Source organism: Protopterus annectens, chromosome 8.part1 (genome assembly GCF_019279795.1).
Source record: "Protopterus annectens isolate FY-2018-M chromosome 8.part1, PAN1.0, whole genome shotgun sequence".
Taxonomy (NCBI): domain Eukaryota; kingdom Metazoa; phylum Chordata; order Ceratodontiformes; family Protopteridae; genus Protopterus; species Protopterus annectens.
In genome coordinates, this window is record NC_056742.1 from 311,240,965 (window position 1) to 311,262,425 (window position 21,461).

At 42.1% G+C, this 21,461-nt stretch overlaps 1 protein-coding gene across 1 annotated transcript in view; it reads right to left on the bottom strand.

Moving 5' to 3' along the window:
• Positions 1 to 21,461, bottom strand: part of GLG1 (golgi glycoprotein 1) — a 3,171,999-nt gene that overhangs the window by 697,845 nt on the left and 2,452,693 nt on the right. Inside the window, exon 21 of the mRNA XM_044081599.1 lies at positions 18,142 to 18,189. Coding sequence (XP_043937534.1) covers positions 18,142 to 18,189 — 48 coding nt within the window. The remainder of the gene's footprint in view (positions 1 to 18,141; positions 18,190 to 21,461) is intronic.

Below are 21,461 nucleotides of genomic sequence, written 5' to 3' on the forward strand. Positions count from 1 at the left end.
GGGCAACATTTAAAAGGGGTAGGAACCTTAAGGATTTACTTGAGCAGCAACGATGGGTTCAACCATAAATTCCAGGAATGTTAAAACGTCAAAACTGCAATTATTGTAAATTTGTAGACAATACGTATTCGGTAACAGTGGATGGTCTTCATATTAAACTGAAATCCAGATTTAACTGTAATTCGAAGATGGTGGTCTATATAGCAACATGTCAAAGCTGTCCTGCATTTTATGTAGGGAAAACGGAGCGTAAGCTCCGTGAAAGGATTTATGAACATCAGTATGCTATTAATAGGAATAAACAAGATAATGCCTTAGCTAAACATGTTCAGCCCTATACGGACCATAAATTCAAATTCTCAGTTATAGACCAGGTGAATACAGATGTAAGGGGTGGCCGAACACCTTTACGTCTGGAAGAGTTAGAATTGTCTTGGCAAATCAGATTAAATGCTTACAACTATCCTGGGTTGAATGAAACATGCTCAATTGGCAGTATCCTCAAGCTAAGGAGTCTTAGGCGTTGATGTTGTGTTTAACGTACTTTTTTATAATGGGTACCATTGGTATTTAAATATTTATTTTAAACATTTTTTTAAGTACTATTAAATTATTATACTATATATTTATTTATTTTTACATAGGGTGAAGTATAGTAACTTATCAGCACACTGTATCAAGTATATTTGATTATTACAGTGTATTTATTACATTTTTACTAGTTTGCTAGTATATGAACATGACAGTTTGAATTGATAATTCTGATAGACTACCCTTGACAATATGGTTTAGTAGTTTATTATGCTATGATGATAATAGATTAAATTAGTGTCAATGTATTAGTGTTACACATACACACACACACATATATATATATATATATATATATATATATATATATATACATTTATTATTTTTAAGTGGGCTAGATGTCTTTAAGAGAGACATTAAGTGAGTGGTTAATACACTGTAAGTGGTGACTGGCCTAACAGGTACTAATTGTGACTATTTAAATGTGTTTTTTAAAATTAAAATTGTTTTCTGAGGAAGTTTGCTTATGGTAGCAAACGAAAAGCGCTTCAATTAATTAAATCTTTGCACTCGTTTGTTGGATTCTGTGTTATTGACTGCTTAAAGTGTGAACAGATGTCCAGGTGGCAGCCTCCAGGATGTCCCTGGTGGGGACTCCTCTGAGGAAAGCTGCAGAGGTGCAGGCTGCTCTAGTGGAGTGTGTCCTGGGGGGGGGGGGAGGCTTTCTATGCTGTTTGTAGCAGAAATGGATGCAGTATGCTATCCACTTGGAAATGGTTTGTTTGGGGACGGCTTTGCCTTCTGCCCCTGTAGCAAAGCTAACCAGCAATTGATCAAACTTTCTGAAGGATTTAGTCCTATCTAGATAGAATCTGAGCTGTCTGTGCACATCCAGAGAGAGAAGAATCCTTTCCGCCTAGTTCTGGGGATTAGGAAAAAAAGGTGGGCAAATGAATGTATTGGTTGAGAGCCACACTGGACACCACCTTGGGCATGAAGGGTGGGCTAGTTCTGAGGAATACCCTGTCTGCAAGGAAGATGATGAAGGATTCCACATCCAAGAGTGCTTGCAGCTCAGAGACTCTTCTGGCTGACGTGATGGCCAGAAAGAATGCTGTCTTCCAGGAGAGAAAGTTTAGCTCTGCAGAAGAAGCTGGTTCGAAAGGCGGCAGGGCAAGCTTTTCCAATACAAAGTTAAGGTGCCAAGCTGGTGTTGGTGCCCTCTTGGTTGGCCTCAAGCTGCTAACCCCTCTTAGGAACGGTTTGATCAAAGGGTGCGAGAAAAGAGGCTGATCAGTGTGAAAATGAGCAGAAACAGCAGAGGCATGAATTTTTATAGAGGAGAAAGAGGCAGCTGTGTAGTAGGTCAGCTAAGTAATCCAGGATGAGTGGGAGGGTGGGGCTGTGCCGTATTGGCTCCCTTAGCCTGGATCCAGGTGCAGAACTTTTTCCATTTATCAGCATAACACTTTCTGGTGCTAGGGCATCTGGCCTCACAGAGAACATCCAAAACCTGTTTACTGAGGTTGGCAGATTGGTTTGAGGTTAGGGAATAAGCCAAGCTGCCAAATTGAGTGTCATGAATCTCCTTTCCCTCTGGGTAAGGAAGTTTGGAATCTGTGGAAGATGCCATGGAGGCAGCAGGGACAGGCTGCGTAGCACGGGGTACCAGTGTTACCGGGGCCAATCTGGAGCTATAAAAATGGTCCTTGGTTTTTCCTTCCTTATTTTGAGAAGTACCCTGGGGATGAAAAGTAGGGGAGGAAAGGCAGAGACCAATAGATTGACTCAGGAGAAGGACAGGGCATTCACTTTCCAAGTCATGCAGTGATGCTCCCTGGTGCAAAATTTGCTGAGCTGATGGTTGGTGTGGGAGGCAAAGAGGTTGACCTTCGGGGTTCCCCAATTCTGAGTTATTAGGGTGACGGTACTTCTGTTGAGTTGCCACTCATGTGGATCCAGAAGATTTCTGCTTAACTGGTCTGCCAGAGAGTTGAGAGAGCCTGATAGGAATTGTGCTAACAGGTGTAGTTGCATGGCAAAGGCTGTGTGCCAAATGGTCATGGCCAGCCTGCATAGAGGGTAGGAGCGATTCCCTTCCTGCTTGTTGATGTACCACATCAGACTTATGTCCTCTGTTTTGATCAGGACAGCCCCTGGAGAGAGAAGGGGTTTGAAAGCTATCAAGGTGTGCTTGATAGCCATCATCTCTTTTTGGTTGATGTGCAGAGGGATTTGCTGTGGGCTCCACTGACCTTGTATGTACCTGCCGTCCAGGTGTGCACCCCAAGCATAGTCTGAGGCATCTGTGGTGAGGAAAAAGGCAGATCCTGCCCTGAAGCGGAGATATTTCCTGTATGATTCCCTGACAGGAATGTGGAGGTAGGCCTCTTAGATCTAGGGTGACTAGCCAGGCGTCCTTGGACAGCATGGGTAGCAGCTGTTGGAGGGTGAGCATTTTGAATTTTGGGATCACCAGGAAGGTGTTTAGAATGGGCAGATCGAGGATGGTGTGTCAGGTGCCCCCTTTTCTGGGTACCAGAAATAGTCTAGAGAAGAAACCTTGGCCTATCTGTTCTGCAGGAATGTGCTCTACTGCCCTCATACAGAGCAGGGAAAGGATTTGCTTTTGAGCATCTGCCCACTGTCTTGGTGGTAGATCTGGGAACCCTTTTGGGGTTAGAAGGGTGTGGAAGGAAAATTTGCATCCACAAGACAAAATGTTCAGAACCCAGTGGTCCCTGGTAATGGTGGCCCAGGTGCTTAAGTGAAAGGAGAGTTTTCCTCCTAGGGGTAAGTGAAGGTGGGCAGAGGAAGGGGATGGAGGAGGTTAAGTCATTGTGAGTTCTTACCATAAGGGGGTGGCTTAGAACTCCCTGGTTTTAAAGTGGAGGTAGTCCACTGCTTAGATCTCTACATTCCCTGTGGCTGCTGTCTTGGGGGGGGGGTCTGTTTCCATGGGGCCTAGGCTGGGCTGGTTTACTTGGGAGCAGGAAAGGACCAGTGTTTGGAGGGACAATGCCTGCTGAACCTAGGGGGCTGGACTTGCAAAAAATCCTTAACTGTTTGCATAGATTTTGCTTTTTCTTCCATCTTTTTTAAGACCTCTTCTGCCTTAGTGCTAAATAAGTTCTTTGTGCAAGGGGGGATCCAACAATTTAAATTTGACATGGTCTGGCAGGGGCTGTTCCTTAAGCCAGACATGCCTTCTAATGACAGATCCACTGACTGCAGCCCTGCAAGAAGCTTCTAGGGCGTCAGAACCACAGTGCAAGATGGGTTAGTTACCTGACTTGCAGAATGCATTAACTCTTGCAAATCGTTAGATTCTGCCCAAGCAGGAAAGGAAGATTTTTTAAGGAGTTCTAAGGTATGCTGCTGAAATGTCAGCACACAGAACTGACAATTTATAATGCCCTGATAAGCAAGAGTAACTGAGGTGTATACTTTTTTACCCCATCTGTCCAGTGCTTGGGAATCCCTGTCTGATGGGGTGAGATTCTTAGCAAAGGTTGCTTCAATCCCTTTTGCTGCTTGAGAAATGAGCTCAGGGTCAGCTGTAGGATTTTTAAGAAGATATTTGTGAGAGTCAGGGACTCTCTGTAGTACTTAGGTTTTCTGGGAGCTGGAGGAAGGGCCTCAGGAGTCCAACTGGATGACGAAAACATCCTTCACAACCATCCAGGACTGGGGGGATGGCCAAGGGTCTGTGTTGTGGAAGATTTAGAAAATGCATGAGTCTCTTTTTAGACTGAGGGTAGTCCTGACACTCCAACTGGAAATGCTCCCTTAACGTATGCAGGGTTTCCCCAAAGGAAAATCCTCTGAGGGAGGAGTTTATAAGTTTATTAAGGTAGAATACCCCTCCTTGGCATCACTTGTAGGGATCCCCAAAGACCACAAAAATACTGAAAATCCCCCTTCAGGCCTATTACATCAGGTAGTAAATCAAAAACTTTTCCCATGGGTTCCGTTATTGATGTCTATCTCAAACATATTTATAAAAAAATCCCTCATCTGGTTAAAGAATCATGGGAATTTTTGAAAAACTACCCTGTTTACCTTTGAAATGTTGACTTATTGTTATAGTTACTATTGATGTTATAGACTTGTTTTCCTGTATTTCAAAAGATGAAACTTTCGCCAATAGAATCAGAAAATATGCTGATATAGAATGGGACAAAGACGGTTTAATATTGGATATGATGTCATTGGTATTAGAACATAATGATATTCATTATGAGGGAGAATATTTCAGGCAAACAAGGGGCGAAGCTATGGGAGCAGCGTGTGCTCCCATATACGCTAACCTGGTAATGCTAGATTGGGAGGAAACTATGGTATTTAAGAGTGATTATATGAAACACATTAAATATTACTCCCGATACCTGGATGATTATTTACATCTTATGGGATGGTAGTGTCACTCTTCTAGATCAATTTCTAGAATTTTTGAACCAAAGCAGTAAGTTTCTCAAATTTACATCATCCAGTAATCATCAAGGTATTCCATACTTAGACACATGTTTCAAAAGGAGACAAAAGATTTAAATCTAGAATATACAGGAAAAACACATTTTCTAATAGTTATTTCTAATTCACTAGCAACCATCCTAGGAATCAATTTCTCAACATTTATAAAGGGCAACTTGTACGTGCCATAAGAATGACTTCAGACTATTCTGAGATGTTAGAGGAAGTGCTATATATTACATCATTATTCAAGGATAGAGGGTACGACGTTAATATGATGTCTAAAGTAAGTAAAATTAGTTATTAAAGAATGGGGAAGCAGACATATACCCCTGTTAGTATATAATCACAATCATATGGTTAATAATGGCAACAATTATGATCATCTTTCAGATGGTAGTACCACATATGGTAGTGTGTGTGTTTTGGAACATGGCCCTTATATAGGGAAAATAAAGAAAATCCTGGTCAACAATTGGATTATTATTCTAGTTGACCAGGACATAGCTACAATTTTGGGGACCCGACCCCAGTTTGTTAATAAAATGGGACAAAATATTAAAAATTACCTCGAGAGAGGGCACTGGTGCAATGTTTCCAATTACACACATAGGAAAAAATGTGGAAGGTGTAAACAATGCTATACAATTTTTCAGGAATATAGTATTGTGTTAGAAAATGTGAATAGGACCAGAATTAGATTCCAACAAGGGAATTGCAACACTAAAATGGTTATATACTTAGCAAAATGCATGGCCTGGCCAGGATTTTATATTGGAAAGACCAAAAGAAAATTTAATAGGCGCATTTATGCACATTTATATAGTATTAGAACCAAGGATTAAAAAAACGCTTTACAAAGGCACATTAATAAGTATGGGGATAGGCATTCCTTTACATTTGCGATTTTGCAGAGCATCCAAATAGACCCGGGAGGGGGATTTCAAGGGAATACTATCATATAAAGAATTCTGGTGGCAAATCTATACTGATGCCTCCACCATACCAGGATTAAATGATGTTATTTCTATCAAACCTCTTTTACATAGGGATTGATTTTTTATAAGTACAATAGCATCTAATCGATGGGTTTTTATTTAGATGAGTTACTTTTATAAGTTCATTATTTAGATGTTTTTATTTTCAAGGTATGTTTATGTATTCATAATTATGTATTATAATTTATAGTAAGGTTTACTGTTTAGTGTTTGCAGGTATGTTAATTATTTTTCTGATGTTCTGATTCACTATGTATTTTATTTGGTTCATAGGGATATGCTTAATTTAATATGTTAGTAGGGTCAGTAGATGTTTCTTCAAATGTACTATTTTTAAACAACATTTAAATAACCTATTTGGCGCCAAACGTGCCAACAGTTTTGTCATGTATTGTTCTGATGAAGCTTGCCATGGAGCAAGTGAAAGCGCTTAACAGTTGGTATTTCGTCATTAAACTTGTTTTTTATACTCTTCTGTTGCTTTTTTGGTGGAGATTAGCATCTCAAGACACTGAGGTGATAAGCGTTCTGTTTGGCTGTTGGCTTTGTTAACTGTTTGCATAGATTTTGCTTTTTCTTCCATCTTTAAGACCTCTTCTGCCTTAGTGCCAAATAAGTTATCTTTGTGCAAGGGGGCATCCAACAATTTAAATTTGACATGGTCTGGCAGGGGCTGTTCCTTAAGCCAGACATGCCTTCTAATGACATATCCAGTGACTGTTGCCCTACAAGAAGCTTCTAGGGCGTCAGAACAACAGTGCAAGATGTGTTTAGTTACCTGACTTGCAGAATGCATTAACTCTTGCAAATCTTTAGATTCTGTCCAAGCAGGAAATGACATTTTTTATGGAGTTCTAAGGTATGTTGCTGAAATGTCAGCACACGGAACTGACAATTTAGTACCCTGACAGCAAGATTAGCTGAGGTGTATACTTTTTTACCCCATCTGTCCAATACTCGGGAATCCCTGTCTGAGGGGGTGAGATTCTTAGCAAAGGTTGCTTCAATCCCTTTTGCTGCTTGAGAAATGAGCTCAGGGTCAGCTGTAGGATTTTTAAGAAGATATTTGAGAGTCAGGGACTCTCTGTAGTACTTGGGTTTTCTGGGAACTGGAGGAAGGGCATCAGGAGTCAAACTGGATGAGGAAAACATCCTCGACAACATACAGGACTGGGGGGATGGCCAAGGGTCTGTGTTGTGGAAGATTTAGGAATTGCATGAGTCTCTTTTTAGACTGAGGGTAGTCCTGACACTCCAATTGGAAATGCTCCCTTAAAGTAAGCAGGGTTTCCTCAAAAGAAAATCCTCTGGGGGAGAGGCTGAAGGAATGGAATCCTCTGCATCAGAATCCTCATAAGTGGAGAGGGGTTGCATGCCTTCAGATTCAGATGCATCAGACTCATGTTCAGACAAAACTACAAGGAACAGATCTCTTCCTTTTTGAGGATGTAGCTTGGGCTTCCCCTGATCAGCATAAGGTCTTTCGCCATTTTAAACATTTGAGACTGAGGCAAGGTAGCAGGTGCCTGAGAGTGGGTCATCGGTTTCTTGGGTGTGGTTCGTACCCTGGGCCTAAGAAACTTGGTCGTTTTTGAAAGAACAGTAGTCCCAAAAGAAGACGTTGGTTTGTATCGAGATTCGGTAGTGCGAAGGACTTCCTCGGAAGCCAGTGCCTGCTCAGCGGCTCCTGACTCATCCAAGGTAGAGACAACCGCAGGATCCTTAGTCTAAGAGTTTTGCAGCATCCAAAAGGGTCTTGGTAGCGGCCTGTGAATCAAAACTAGTGGGCATTAGGGGCTGCGAAAGTACCTGAGTACCGGAGAACTGACGACTAGCTTAATGGAAGTGTCGTCGGTAGGTATGGACCAGTGCGGTCTCAGTTTTTATCTTTGTCTTTTCAGAAGATCTGCTGTCTGATGGCTTACTGAAGCCATATCAGAATTTGAGGACTGTAAGCGAAAATAACTGGCTACAGTAAGGTCCCGTCGACGGACAGTTCTGGCTTTGAACAAAGCACAGAAGCAACAACGGGGGACGTCGTGGTCTGGGCCTAAAGAAGTGACGCAGTAAGAGTGGATGTCTCTGAGTGGTATTTGCTTTCCACAAGGAGGACAATTATGAACTTTTTCTGACATCGGTTAGTGCAAGAAAAAAAGATCCCCAACTGGGTACTTAGCTTTAGAAGACTTCAACTTCAATTTGGTAGACGAAAACTCAGGTAGCAGCAGACTGGCACTCATGCAAACTGCTTCTGCCTTGGGCTCCATGGCAAGAAAGACTGATGTAATTGCATTGGCTGAATTACTTTATACTACTGACGACCTGACGTCAGTCCTCAAGCGACAGCAACCGATACAGAATTACTACGTCTCTGGTGTTCGGGCCAGCCGAGGGCTACCGTGGCAGGGATAACCCAAATGTGATGACTGCAACAGTGAAACACGAAGAACATCTTCTCCTCTGGTTGATAACAATATGCCTGAGCTGTGTACAAGACTAAAGGGACTAAATACATTTTAACTACTTGTATCTTACTATCCGTATCCATATAACGAAGCTTCTATTTTCGCAATTTTTGTACCATCTTTTGTTTAGTCTCTTCCCACATATTTTTAGCTGCCACACTAGAATCATTTTTAATCCATACTCCTAAATATTTCATTTTATCATGTCCCCATAAGTATGGGTATTCCTAAACCAGTTCATGTGTGGGTACATAACTTACCGCTATTGCCTTTGTTTTAGCTTCATTAATTTTGTATCCTGAAAAGAACTGAAACGGTCTCAAAATGTTCCACAACACTGTAATGTCATTCTCTGGTTTTGTCAGGTACAAAATATCATCTGCAAATAAAGCCAGCTTTCCCCAACTACTATACCAATTAATCCTTGAACTTCTGAGTCCCTTACTTTCTTTACCAATGGTTCATAGGTTTGTAACTAGGCTAATGGCTCTGGAGCCTTTACAAGCCTAGCCCCAAAAAAATTACCCAGGCAACATGCCACCCGATGTTAGTTCACAGTGCCCATATCCAGTAGTGCAACTGGAATGATCCCTGGAGTGAACTTTGTTACCCATCCACTTGTCAAGATTTCTCTTGAAGAGGGCCAGTGAGGTGCTCTGCTTGACATGAATGGGAAGCCTATTCCACAGTATGGCAATCTGTGGGAGATTAACCTGTCCTTCCAGCATGCTCTGTTAATTGAGGCAACGAGGTTGTGATCTCTGGAGCATGTGGCACGGGGGGATTGGGATTTCTTTTGGTGCAGCATTTCAAGTAAGGCTGGGTTGGACATGGTTTTGTAAGTCAAGTAGATATCACCCTCTAAGTAGACAATAAGAGACTGAGAACAGCTGAAGTTTCTTGAGTCTGTCCATGTAGGACATGTGTTTAAGGCCTAGGATTCTTTGTGACGTACTATTCAGGCCTCTCTCCAGGTGTTGTAGGTGTCTGGTCAGGTACATGTCAAATGGGGCACTATATTCGATGACTGGTCTAATGAGGGATGAATAGAGAGGGATGATGACCTCTTTCTTCCTGGATGCAAAACATTTGCTTATAAGATTTGCCACGTTGGACAACTTTCTGACCAGAATGGAAATGTGGTAGTTGAAGGAGAGGTGGCTGTCGACCTAGGTGCCAGGATCTCTTATCTTCAGTGTTCAGTGGGCTCTCATCAACGTGGTAATTCGTGGGAACTGAGTTTTTTCCAAAGGGGATGATAATGCAATTTTTGGCTTTAAGCTTCAGTCCATGGTTCTGACATCAGTCATTGGTCTCAATGAGGCCCTTTTATATGTTGTCTGCATCACTTGGGGAGTTGATAACGACTCCTAGCTTGCAGTCATCAGTGAACTTGGTCAGCTAGAGTCCTTCTGTGTTAGCCTGGACTTCTGAAAAGTAGATGCCAAACAGAAGAGGGTCCAGGACAGAGCCCTGTGGGACTCCACTCTTGACTGATGGTCTGACTGGGAATCTGCAACTTTCACTCTGTGGGTCCTGTATGTGAGCCAATTTGCAACCCAACTAGTGACGTAAGGACTGATGCCTACTTTGGTGAGTTTATCAATGACACCCGATTGGGGAATGGTATCAAAAGCCTTGGCCAGGTCAAGGTAGGGTGTATGCACTGCCTTACCCTCATCCACAGCCTTGGTAACTGCCATGAAGAAGTCAACCAGGTTCAGCAGGCAGGATCTCCCCTTGACAAAGCCAAACTGTGTGGAGTTGAGAGTTTGAAGATTGCCTAAATCTTTGTTAAGCAGGTCCATGATGATGTGCTCCATAGCTCTACATACCAGGCTTGTCAGGCTGATGGGGCGATAGTTCTCAGGGTCTGAAGTTTCTCCCCCTTTATGGAGCGGGATGACTGTAGCAGTACGTCATTCGTTAGGGACATAGCCTGAGGTAAGGCTGTGATTGAATAGGGGAACACAGATGTGGTGCCAGTTCATTTTATAGCTCATTTAGGACGCTGCCAGGGATATTATCAGGTCTCATGGATGCTGTATTCTTGGTTTTGGACAATGCAGCTTTTACCTGTGCCGCAGAAATGGTGGTTACCAGGCTTTCATCTGGTACTGTGACAGGGTCCTGGGGGGGGACAGGGGTAAAGTTGGCACTGAATCTGTCAGCCAGTATGTTGGCTATATCTGTTGGGTCAGTAAAGGAGATGCCATTGTGCAATAACTCAAAAGCAAATCTGTGTATTGCCTTTGAGGTTTCTGATATAGCTATAGAAGGCTTTGTGGTTGTTTTTGGTGTCAGCCTCAATTCTGCCTTCATAGCTGGCTTTAGAGTTCTAAATATAATGTGAATAATAAAGTGGAAAAAAGAGGACACACCTGCCTCGTTGTTCTGCTCAAGCACAAGTTATCAGAAAGGATTCCACCCACTTCAATTTTCACCTCTGATCCCTCGTATATCTTCCTAATCAACCTAACATTTTTTCAGGAAATGCAAATGCTTCCTTTGCCCTGCTCATGAAGTCCCAGCTTACTCTGTCAAATGCTTTTTCTACATCAAGAGCCACCAACAATAATGGCATTTACTTACATTCTGCTTACCTCTGGATCATCAATGTTCTGTTAATGCTGTCAAATGTTTGGCTCCCCTCCACAAAAATCACACTGATCCATGCCTATCAGTTTTGGCGCTATGTTTGCCATTCTTTTAGCCAGTATAGACATGAACACTTTATAAGCATGGTTTAGTATTGAAATTGGCCTGTATGAAGCTGGATCTGATTGATTTTTACCCTCTCTAGGTATTCAGGACGGTGTTACTTCTGCTCTTAAGATACCATTAAACAAAATCTTCCAGAGCTTTACCAGTTTTTCCCTCCTAGCTTCCAAACTTCAAAAGGAATACCATCTACTCCTGGGGACTTTCCTGTAGATTGGTTATACATCACAATTTTTAACTCTTCTCCTCCTATCCTAATTGAGACTCATCTACCTCTAATCTTGGCATATTTAATTCTTCCATAAACATTTCCACTTACACCTTTTCTTGATTTTCATATTTCCCTGCTTTAGAGAGAGACTTAGAATTTCCAAACTATTTCTAATACCTCTACAGGATCTCTTGTTACAGGCTCCCTAAGTCTGGCGACAGCCCATTATACCTTCTGTTGCCCGAGTTGTTGTGCTAAAAGTTTTCGTGCTCTAGTGTTATCTAAAAACAGTTGCTTAACAGCAATTTTTCTAAGCTTGTGCATATTATCGAGGAAATCCCTTATTTTCTGCCTAGCATTCTGTAGTTGACCCTCCTCTTGTTCTGAGAGATTCTCCCATTCTGCAATACGTTAACATTTGTCAGTCCCTCTAAATAATTAGCTACTTATCATAGTTCTCCATTTTATTTCCACCCTATTTTTAAACTCCATATTAATTTTATCCCACTCCCTAGCTATATTTTCAGAAGAAATTTCTATCCTAACAGCGTAATCTCCACTACCCATTACTTAAATTCCTTTCTTTTCAACAGGTAGGAGGGAAAGTGCCAATGTCTCATTTTTATTTCATTTCCCTGTGTTTTTACTTTACCTACCACATGATCTGAAGTACTTATTGGGTGGGTTATCAAGACCTTCATGCACATGCTCCTGTGAAATGTAAATTATGTCTAGCCTAGCCCAGTTTTTATATATTGGGTAATAATGTAAATTCACCCTGAACCCCTATTACTGAATTCACATCTTCCATGCCAAATATTTTCATAAATGTCTTCAAAAATCTACCTTTTCTTATATTGTCCTTTCTGCCCCCGCCCAGACATCTTCACTGCATTAAATTATATTCCAGTCCCCGCCTATAAGTAATATTCCTTGCTGAAAACTGACTTCCCCCAGAATTTTAAGCTCCATTATGGCAGTTTTAAGTGGAATGTACATACACCAGTGTAATCTTCCTCCTTTGCCACTAATACAAGGACTCCACTTTTCCTCTATTGCAGGTATTCCACTGAATAACTATCCTGAAAACCTATCATATTCACATGTTCAGTTCTATTTTTTAAATATAGTTCACTACTTTCTTGTTTGTATTTATCTGCGAGGTCAAAAGAATCACTGTATTAAAAGTTGTTGTTCCCATCTTTTATGTATAATGCCTATTTTGTTAAAATGTCCAGTTCCAACTTTTGTGTTACATGCATACACTGTTTGGCAGGTGGAACTTTTATACCATTGTTTCTTGTCATATACATTTGAGACTATGCCATTTCTTATAAAGCTTTTTGTTTTATTGGAAACCCTCAAAATAAAAGAAAACATATACACAACACCCCCCTAGAACCTAGCAACTAATACTAACGCACAAAAACTATGAACACCTTCAAATACTGACATTTTACCCTCCTAACAGGAACAAAAGTCCCAAACTGACAGCCACACTCTCAAACTTGAGTTACCTAAAAGAGAGGTCATCCATGCTAAGATACATGGTGCAACCTGTGCTGATTGGTTTTGTCTTATCTTTATAGCTCTCCCAAATGGGAAAACTCTTGAATGTTTTCAGAGAACAATAATTACCTTGGGAAAGCCCTGAATGCTTTCAGATAACATTACCTACTTTGGTACAACCCCTGAATGCCTTCAGAGAACATTATCTCCTAACCAGTTTTTTTCTTTCTTTTTTTCTCAGCCAATCACTTTCCACCAGACTGCAGACAGTTTCTCTTTATCAGATTGTTTCCATGGAAACATGAAGACCAGCTGCAGAATTGTTAATAAGCATAAGTATATTTGCTAGAAAAAAGCCTCATAATATTCAATGTTGTTTTTCATTTACTTGCGCTCTCTCAAACTTATTATTAAACCAATCTAAGGTGTTTAAACGCAGCCATTTCCTCATGCAAGAATGAGAAAAAGCACATTCGTTTTTCTTTTATCATACTTTTAACCAGGGTTTTGTTATATATTGCAGTGCCCACATTTCTTGAAACTGAACAAGAGAATAAAAAAAAAAACAGCAGCATCCATTTACAATCCCCATTACACTTAAAAAAAAAAAAAAAAACAACTTTCTTTATATCATGTAAAGAAAAACCACATGCCACAAAACTGGTACTTTTAAGGGAAAAAAAATCTCTCCTTCCAGTTAACTTTCTCCTTCCTCTTCCCCCACCCCACAGCACTTTCCTGAATATTAATGACGAAGTAAGGCATATGCTTTAGTGTCCCTCACAAGTCCAACAAATTCTGGAAAAATACAATATTTCCAGATTTTCTTCTTCTGTCATATTTCAAATATAATTATTACATTGTAATCCCATATTAAATTACTGGTTTTGCCCTGGAGTATTTATGTTTTGTACTCTTTCGTTTTTAAATTAAGTCACTTCTTTTTAAACTAAGGTACTTCTATATTTTAGGCACTCGTGCCTTTCACATATAAATGTTTTCCATATATGTTTTTGTACTTAACAAGTTTGAATTTTAAACAAGCCTAAATGAAATGCGCAAGTCCTAGTTTTGTATGGTGACGTCATGTATGACTAAAACTTTTAAACTGACTTTGGCGCTAATGTTTTGTATTTCTGATGAAGCTACTGCTTGGGCAGTAGCGGAAACGCTTTTTGGCTTTTTGATTAAAATTGCGTTAAAACTCTTATTTTGTGCTTCTCTGGACCTGGTACTTTGGAGCAGCGACATCGCTAGTCTTGGTTTTTTGTTTGGTTCTAAATGACTGGTTTTATTACTGTTCATATCTGAAATCCTATTTTTGATTCACTTTCTTTGTTTTTATTACCAGAATCATGAGCAGAATCACCTGTTTTACAGTTTAACTTTTTGTTGGACAAACTGTTGCATTTCCTCCTTAGCATGTACGTCATCAAAAAATGATTTTGTCCTCTCAGGGAAGAATACCTTGAAGACAGCTGGGTGGAGCAGTTTGAATCTTACACCTGCATCTCGACATTCCCTAACAGTGGAATACATTTGCTCCTCTTCTGTCTGGTGTACAATGAGCAATCCTTCTCCACAAAGTACAGTTGCGTACGCTTACAATAAATGTAGATGTTAGAGTGTATTCACTGTTGCAGTCATCACACTTGGGTTATCTGCCTGCAGGTAGACCTCAGTCGGCCCGAATACCAGAGTCTTGGGATGTCTGTGACGGACACTGTCGCCTCTTGCATGACGTCAGGTCATCAGGGCTATAAAACAGACAGCTGATGCCATTACATCACTTTTTCTTGCCCGAGATGTCAGGAGCCCCCAAAATAGGAAGCAATTACATGGTGTGGAACACCTCCAGTAAAAAATAAATACCATAGCCATAAATGATGGCCAAAAAGAGTAAAGGTAGAAAGCATAGAGAAGTCAGGGGGCTGGAAGGAGGGTAACCAGGACTACAACAGTGAATACACTTGAACATCTACATTTATGGTAAGTGTACACAACTGTACTATGTTCTTAGTGCTTCACTGCTGCAGTCACCACACTTGGGTTGATTCCCAAAGCTGAGGAAGGGTGGAGGCAGTCAAGTAGTATTAGTGCTGGCTAGCCGGCCTTGTAAGACTGCTGTGGCAAATCCAGCTCTGGATTTAGGAGAGACAGGTAAGTCGTAACGCTTGGTGAAGGTGTGTACAGAACTCCAGGTTGCAGCCTCCAGGATGCCCCTGGTAGGGAATCCTCTGAGAAATTCTGTAGAAGTTGAGGTAGCCCTAGTGGAATGAGTTCTGATGCGCTGTGGGATAGGTTTTCCATAGTGTTTGTATTAGACATGGATGCAGTGTGCTATCGATTTGGAAATGGTTTGCTTTGAAATGGGCTTGCTCTCTGCCCCTGTAGCAAAGCTGACTAGAAGCTGGTCAGTTTTTTTCTGAAAGGCTTAGTCCTGTCAAGGTAGAACATGAGCTGCCTGTGCACGTCCAAAAAAAGCAGAATCATTTCCTCTTTATTCTGAGGATTAGGGAAGAAAGGTTGGTAAATGGATGGACTGGTTTAAAGCCACACTGGATTCCACCTTGGGCATAAATGATGGGTTATTTCTGAGGGAAACCCTGCCCGCATAGAAGATAATGAAGGGTTCCACAGCCATAACAGCCTGTAACTCAGACACTCTGATTTGCTGAAGTGATGGCTAGAAGCAAGGCTGTTTCCCAAGAGAGGAATTTTAACTCTGCTGTAGCAGCAGGCTCAAAAGGGGGAAGCATGAGCTTCTCTAGTACAAAGTTAAGGTCCTGGGCAGGAGTGGGAGCTCTCCTCGGGGGGTCTTAAATTGTTAGCTCCTCTCAGGAATGGTTTGATCAGAGGGTGAGAGAAGAAGACTGGCTCAGTACTGTAATGAGCTGAGATGGCACAGGCATGAATCTTAATTGATGAGAAGGATAGGCCTTTGTAGAGCCACTCTGCTAGATAATCTAGGATTTGAGGTAAGGAGGGCAAGGCTGTGTCCTTACCTTGAGACCGTCTCCAAGAACAGTATCTTTTCCACTTTTCTGAATAGGATTTCCTAGTACTAGGCCTCCTGGCCTCAAAGATGACATCTAGCACCTGTTTGCTGAGGGTTGCTGGTGATATTTTCAGGGAATAAGCCGGGCTGCAAGGTTCAGGGTTTGCAGCTGAGGATGCAAAATCTGTCCCTCCTGCTGGGACAGTAGAGAGGGGGTCTGCTGTAGGTGCCAGGGTGGCACTGCTATCAGGAGTGGGTAGCAGTGCAGACGTGGCCAGTCTGGTGCAATAAGGATCGTTTTTGGCCTGTCCTGTTTGATCTTGAGTAGTACTTTTGAGAGGAGGGGCAGAAGGGGAAAGGCATAGACTGAGAAGTTTTCCCATGTAAAGGATAGGGCATCCACTCTTTGTGCTTGGCTGTGGGGAGTTCTGGTGCAAATGTTGCTCAATTGATGGTTATGGGGGGGGGGGGGGAGCAAAGAGGTTCACCTCTGGTATCCCCCACCTGTGGATTAGAAGTTTGAATGAGTTGTGATCCAGTTTCCACTCATGTGGGTTCAGTAGAGTTCTGCTTAAGTCATATGCCAGTGAATTTTGTTTGCCTGGCAAGAATTGAGCTAGGAGGCACACTTGATTGCTCAAGGCTTTGTTCCACAGAGCCATGGCTAACCTGCAGAGAGGGTAGGAATGTGTCCCCACCCCCTGCTTATTTATGTACCACATAACTGTGGTGTTGTCGGTCTTTATCAAAAGTTGTCCTGGAAGGATAAGGTATTTGAAGGCTGTCACTGCATTATGTTTAGCTAACATTTCTTTTTGATTGATATGCAGGTGAATTTGTCCTGGGCTCCATTTGCCTTGGATGCATTTGCCTGCCATGTGAGCCCCCCCCCATGCATAGTCCGATGTGTCTGTTATCAGGGTTTCAACGACGAGGGGTTGAGTGAAAGTGAGTCCCTTGTTGTGGTTGCAAGCCTCTGCCCACCAAAGGAACTCTGTCCTTAGGCAAGGAATGACAGGAATCACTGTTTCCAAGTCCTGAGAATGTTGACACCAGAGACTTGAAGTACCACTGAAGTTTCCTCATATGCAGTCTTGCATATGTAATTAGGAAAATACAGGAGGCCATGAACCCTAGGGCTTGCAGTATTTTTCTTGCAGACAGTTTGGTTTTGGTGGCCAGTAATTTGAAGTAATTTGCCAAATGAACATGCTTTTCTAGAGTGAGGAATTCCATCTGGGAAGTTGTGTTCAAGCTTGCTCCTAGGAATACAATTTTTGTTTGGGTAGCAGACATGATTTCTTTTTGTTGATGGTATACCCCAGAGAAGTTAAGTTTCTCTTTAAAAGTCAGGTGCTGCATTAGCAATTCCTGACTGTCAGCCTGAATCAAGCAATCGTCGAAGTATGGGTAAATCTGAATATTTCTCTGCCTGCAGTATGCAAAGGCTGGAGCCAGGCACTTTGTGAATACTCTGTGCGCAGTAGACAAGGCAAAGGGAAGTTCAGAGAATTGATAGCGCATAGAGCCTGTCCTGAAACTTAGATATTTCCTACAAGATTCCCTTTATGGGGATGTGCAGATAAGCTTCTTTGAAGCCTAGGGTGACCAGCCAGGAGCCCTTGGCAAGCATAGGAAGCAGCTGCTGGAGTGTAAGCATTTTGAATTTTGGTATCACCAGGAAGGTGTTAAGGATTGACAGATCTTGGACAGGGTCCCAAGAGTTCTCTTTTCTGGTTACCAGGAACAGTCTGGGGTAGAAACCCTGTTCCCTTTGCTCTGTATGAACAGGTTGACTAGCCCTGACACTGAGATAAAATACTTGCTTTTGGGCCTCTTCCCACTGGTCTGGAGGAAGGTCTGGCAACCCGCTTGGGGATGGCAGTGAGCGGAAGTAGAATCTGTATCCCTAGGATACAATGTTTAAGACACAGCAGTCCTGGGTAATGTACTCTCAAGTTTTTTGCATGCAGGGTGAGTTTTCCTCCCAGGGGGTGCAAGAACGTGGGCAAGGCTGAGAGGGATGAAAGACACATCACTGGGAACTTTTTACTTATGGGGGTGGCTTACCACTCCCTGTTTTGGAGGTGGGAGCACTCCATTGTTTACATCTACGCATACCCTGAGACTGTAGTCTGTGGTCTGTTGCCCCTGGGTTTGGACTGAAGGTCTGAGAGGGACAGGAAAGGACCAGGTTTTAGAAGGGCAATGCCTACTGAATGTAGGTGGCTGCACCTGTGTGAAATCTTTAACAGTTTGCATAGATTTAGCCTTTTCCTCCATCTTTTTATGAACGTCTTCTGCTTTTGTGCCAAACAATAAATCTTGGTTTAATGGAGCATCTAGTAATTTTGCTTTGACATGGTCTGGCAAGATTTGTTCCTTCAGCCAAGCATGCCTTCTCAGAACAGACACAGTGACAGCAGCCCTGAAAGATGCTTGTAAGGCATCAAAACCATCCTGCAAAGTACGTTTACGAACTTGGTTTGCAGAATGCATGAAGTCTTGTCACTCTCTAATCTCTGCACAATCTGGAAGCAACAACATTTTCTGTTTAATTCCATGATATGCTGCTGATACTTCAACATGTAAAACTGGCAATTAAAAGCCCTTATGGCAAGAGTTGCAGAGGTGTACATCTTCTTACTCCATCTGTCTAAAGCTCTAGAATTATTGTCTGAAGGGGTGAGGTTTTTGGCTGTAGTGGCCTTAATACCTTTAGGTCCCCGGGAAATGGTCTCTGGATCCCCAGTGGGATTCTTAAAGAGAAATTTGTGAGAGTCAGGTACTCTGTAGTACCCGTCAGACTTACTAGGAGCTGGTGGTAAAGAATAAGGAGTAAGACTGGACTCCATGAAGACATCATCTACAATATCCAGGACAGGGTGTATAACTAGAGGCCTGTACTGAGGCAAGTCTAAAAATTCTCTGAGTCTCTTTTTGGACTGTGGGTAGTCCTGGCATTCCCAGCAGAAATGCTCCCTTGAGGTATGCAAGGTTTCACAAAAAGAAAATTCCTCTGGAGGGAAGGCAGAGGGAATGGAATCTTCTGCATCTGAATCCTCATAGGTACATAAGGGAATGTTCTGGTAATCAGAGGGATCACAGTCATCGGACTCACTGTCTGTAGAATCAGAAGGAAAATCAACCCTTTGTCTTATAGAGGGGGAAGGCTGGCTTCCCCTAATTCAAGTTAAGGTCTTCAGCCATTCTAAGCATTTGTTTCCGTGGCATGGAAGCTTGAGCATGCGCTTTGGTCGTCGGTTTTCTAGGTGTAGTGTGAACTCTGGGCCCGAGAAAGTCAGTAGTTTTAGTCAAAAATGAAGATGTCGTTTTAATATGAACATCGGAAGGTTGGAATACACCCTCAGAAGCCGGTGCCTGCACAGCAGCTCCAGACCCATCCAAGGTAAAGACATCCGCAGGTTCCAAAGTCAAAGAAGCAACTCACGGTATACTGGACTCCGAATGGGTCTCAGTAGAGGCCTGCAAATCTGTAGAAGCGGGTATCAGGGGCTGCAAATGGCACCTCACTGAGTACCAGCCTATGTGGTCTGTCCCTGTCTTTATCCTTACGTTTTTTTCGGAAGATCTGTAGTTGGATGGCTTATAGAAGCCATTTCGGAATACGGAGAGAAAGAATTTAGTGACAAAAATAGCCCGATGATGAATAGCTTGGGCGTTCAACAGGACACAAAACCGACACAGAGGAACGTCGTGGTCTGGGCCTAAACAGGTAAGGCAGTAAGAATGAAAATCTCTGTGAGGTATTTGCTTTCCACAAGAAAGACAATTATTAACTTTTTCTGACATCGGTTAGAGCAAGAAAAAAGGATCTCCAACGGGGTACTTATCTTTTAGAAAATTTCAGGTCTGAAACTCAAAAATGAAAATTTCAAGAGGCGGCCGACCAGCACTTGCGAAATGCTTCTGCTTTGGACACTGCACGACAAGAAAAGCTGATGTAATGGCTTCGGCTGTGTGTTTTATACCGCTGACGTCCTGATGTCATTGAAGAGGCGATGGCATCTGACGCAGAAATCCTAAGACTCTGGTATTCGGTCCGACTGAGGGCTACCTGCAAGCAGATAACCGAAGTGTGATGACTGCAACAGTGAAACACGAAGAACATCTCTATCAAGTTTGAACCAACTCAAAAAATGGTACAATGTGGTGTTCTGAGCAACAGAAAGCCCACAAGTCTGATAGGAAATGATATCTACCCTCCATGCATGTTAAGGAGATGAACTTTGCAAAGTGCATGAATATCTAACTGGTTTTAACTTTGGAACTGTATCCATATAACTAACTGCATTACTAAGACAACCTTTGACTTTGCCTAAGTTAGCATTCACCTTTGGGGAAGATAAGCACATTACAGAGAGATGCACAAAACCAAAACTGTACTAAGGCATGGTAGCCCTAGCAGTCAACTGCAAATCCTTCCCAACCTACTAGAGAGTTTGTGGTGCCCAAAACAATGCTGCTTCTAGAATAAAAGCTTGATTCTTCCTGAAAAGGGACTGAAGTCTTTCATTTTCTAACACCCATCAGAAAGCAGAAGTGCTCTTCTGAAAAACTCTGCTAAAATCGGTAAGTGCACTCTCAAAGGCAAAAAAGTATGTGAAAAACAAACTGAGCTATCTCCAAAGCATAGAGGAGTGGAGGCTTGACTGGGACTCTAGCAACTTGGGTCCAATTAGTGAATCTGATCCTCCAAGGTGTCATCTGAGAAAATTCAGTGAAGCTGCATTTTTGCCAGCTCTGTGGTCCTAGTGGAAGGGGTGAAATTTTACAATCAAATACTAGATGTTATTGAAGACTACCAGTGATGCTAGTCCAAAGGTGTTTGCACAACTTAATGCATTCTGGATATCAGGCAAAACAATGGGGTAGGGCATTAAAAGAGAAAAAAAAAACTCATTAGCTGTCAGGATGGTAGTGTACAAGGATGCACAGATTTCTTCTCTTCACAATACCTTTTGAATGCTTTCACAAAGGTTTCTCTGCTTGTGGGACCTTGGTCACCAGGGGTAAGTTATACATGTGCCAAGAAAGGTGGAGCAGGTGAGTGAGGAGGAAGCTCCTCAAAATGGCAAACAGCTGCAAATGGAACCCAATAAGAAAATTAATAAATGCAGGAAGTTTGAAGGAATCACTCCCAAGTAAATTCCGGTTTCTGGATTAACTGCTGGATTCCAGTTACAGGACTTAAAGGTACATAGTTTTAGTCAGCAAGATTCTAAATAGTAACTGAGCAATGCGTGATGTTTAGGGATTTCAAGTTCACCTAAATTACCACAGAATATCTGCTTGGATATCCAGAAATTTTCTTCTAAGAATACAATCTGCAAGCTGATGGACCACTTCCAACAGAACACTTAAAAGTGAAGTGACAACTCTGCATACCATTACAAAAAGCACAATGACAAGAAGAAACATAACACTACAGACAAAGTCTTGGAGTCCACAAAGGAAACAGCCCTGGAATTTGTAGGTGAGCTGCACACCTGAATCATAAAGCTTTGTGATACTCTGATCAGTGTAAACAAACT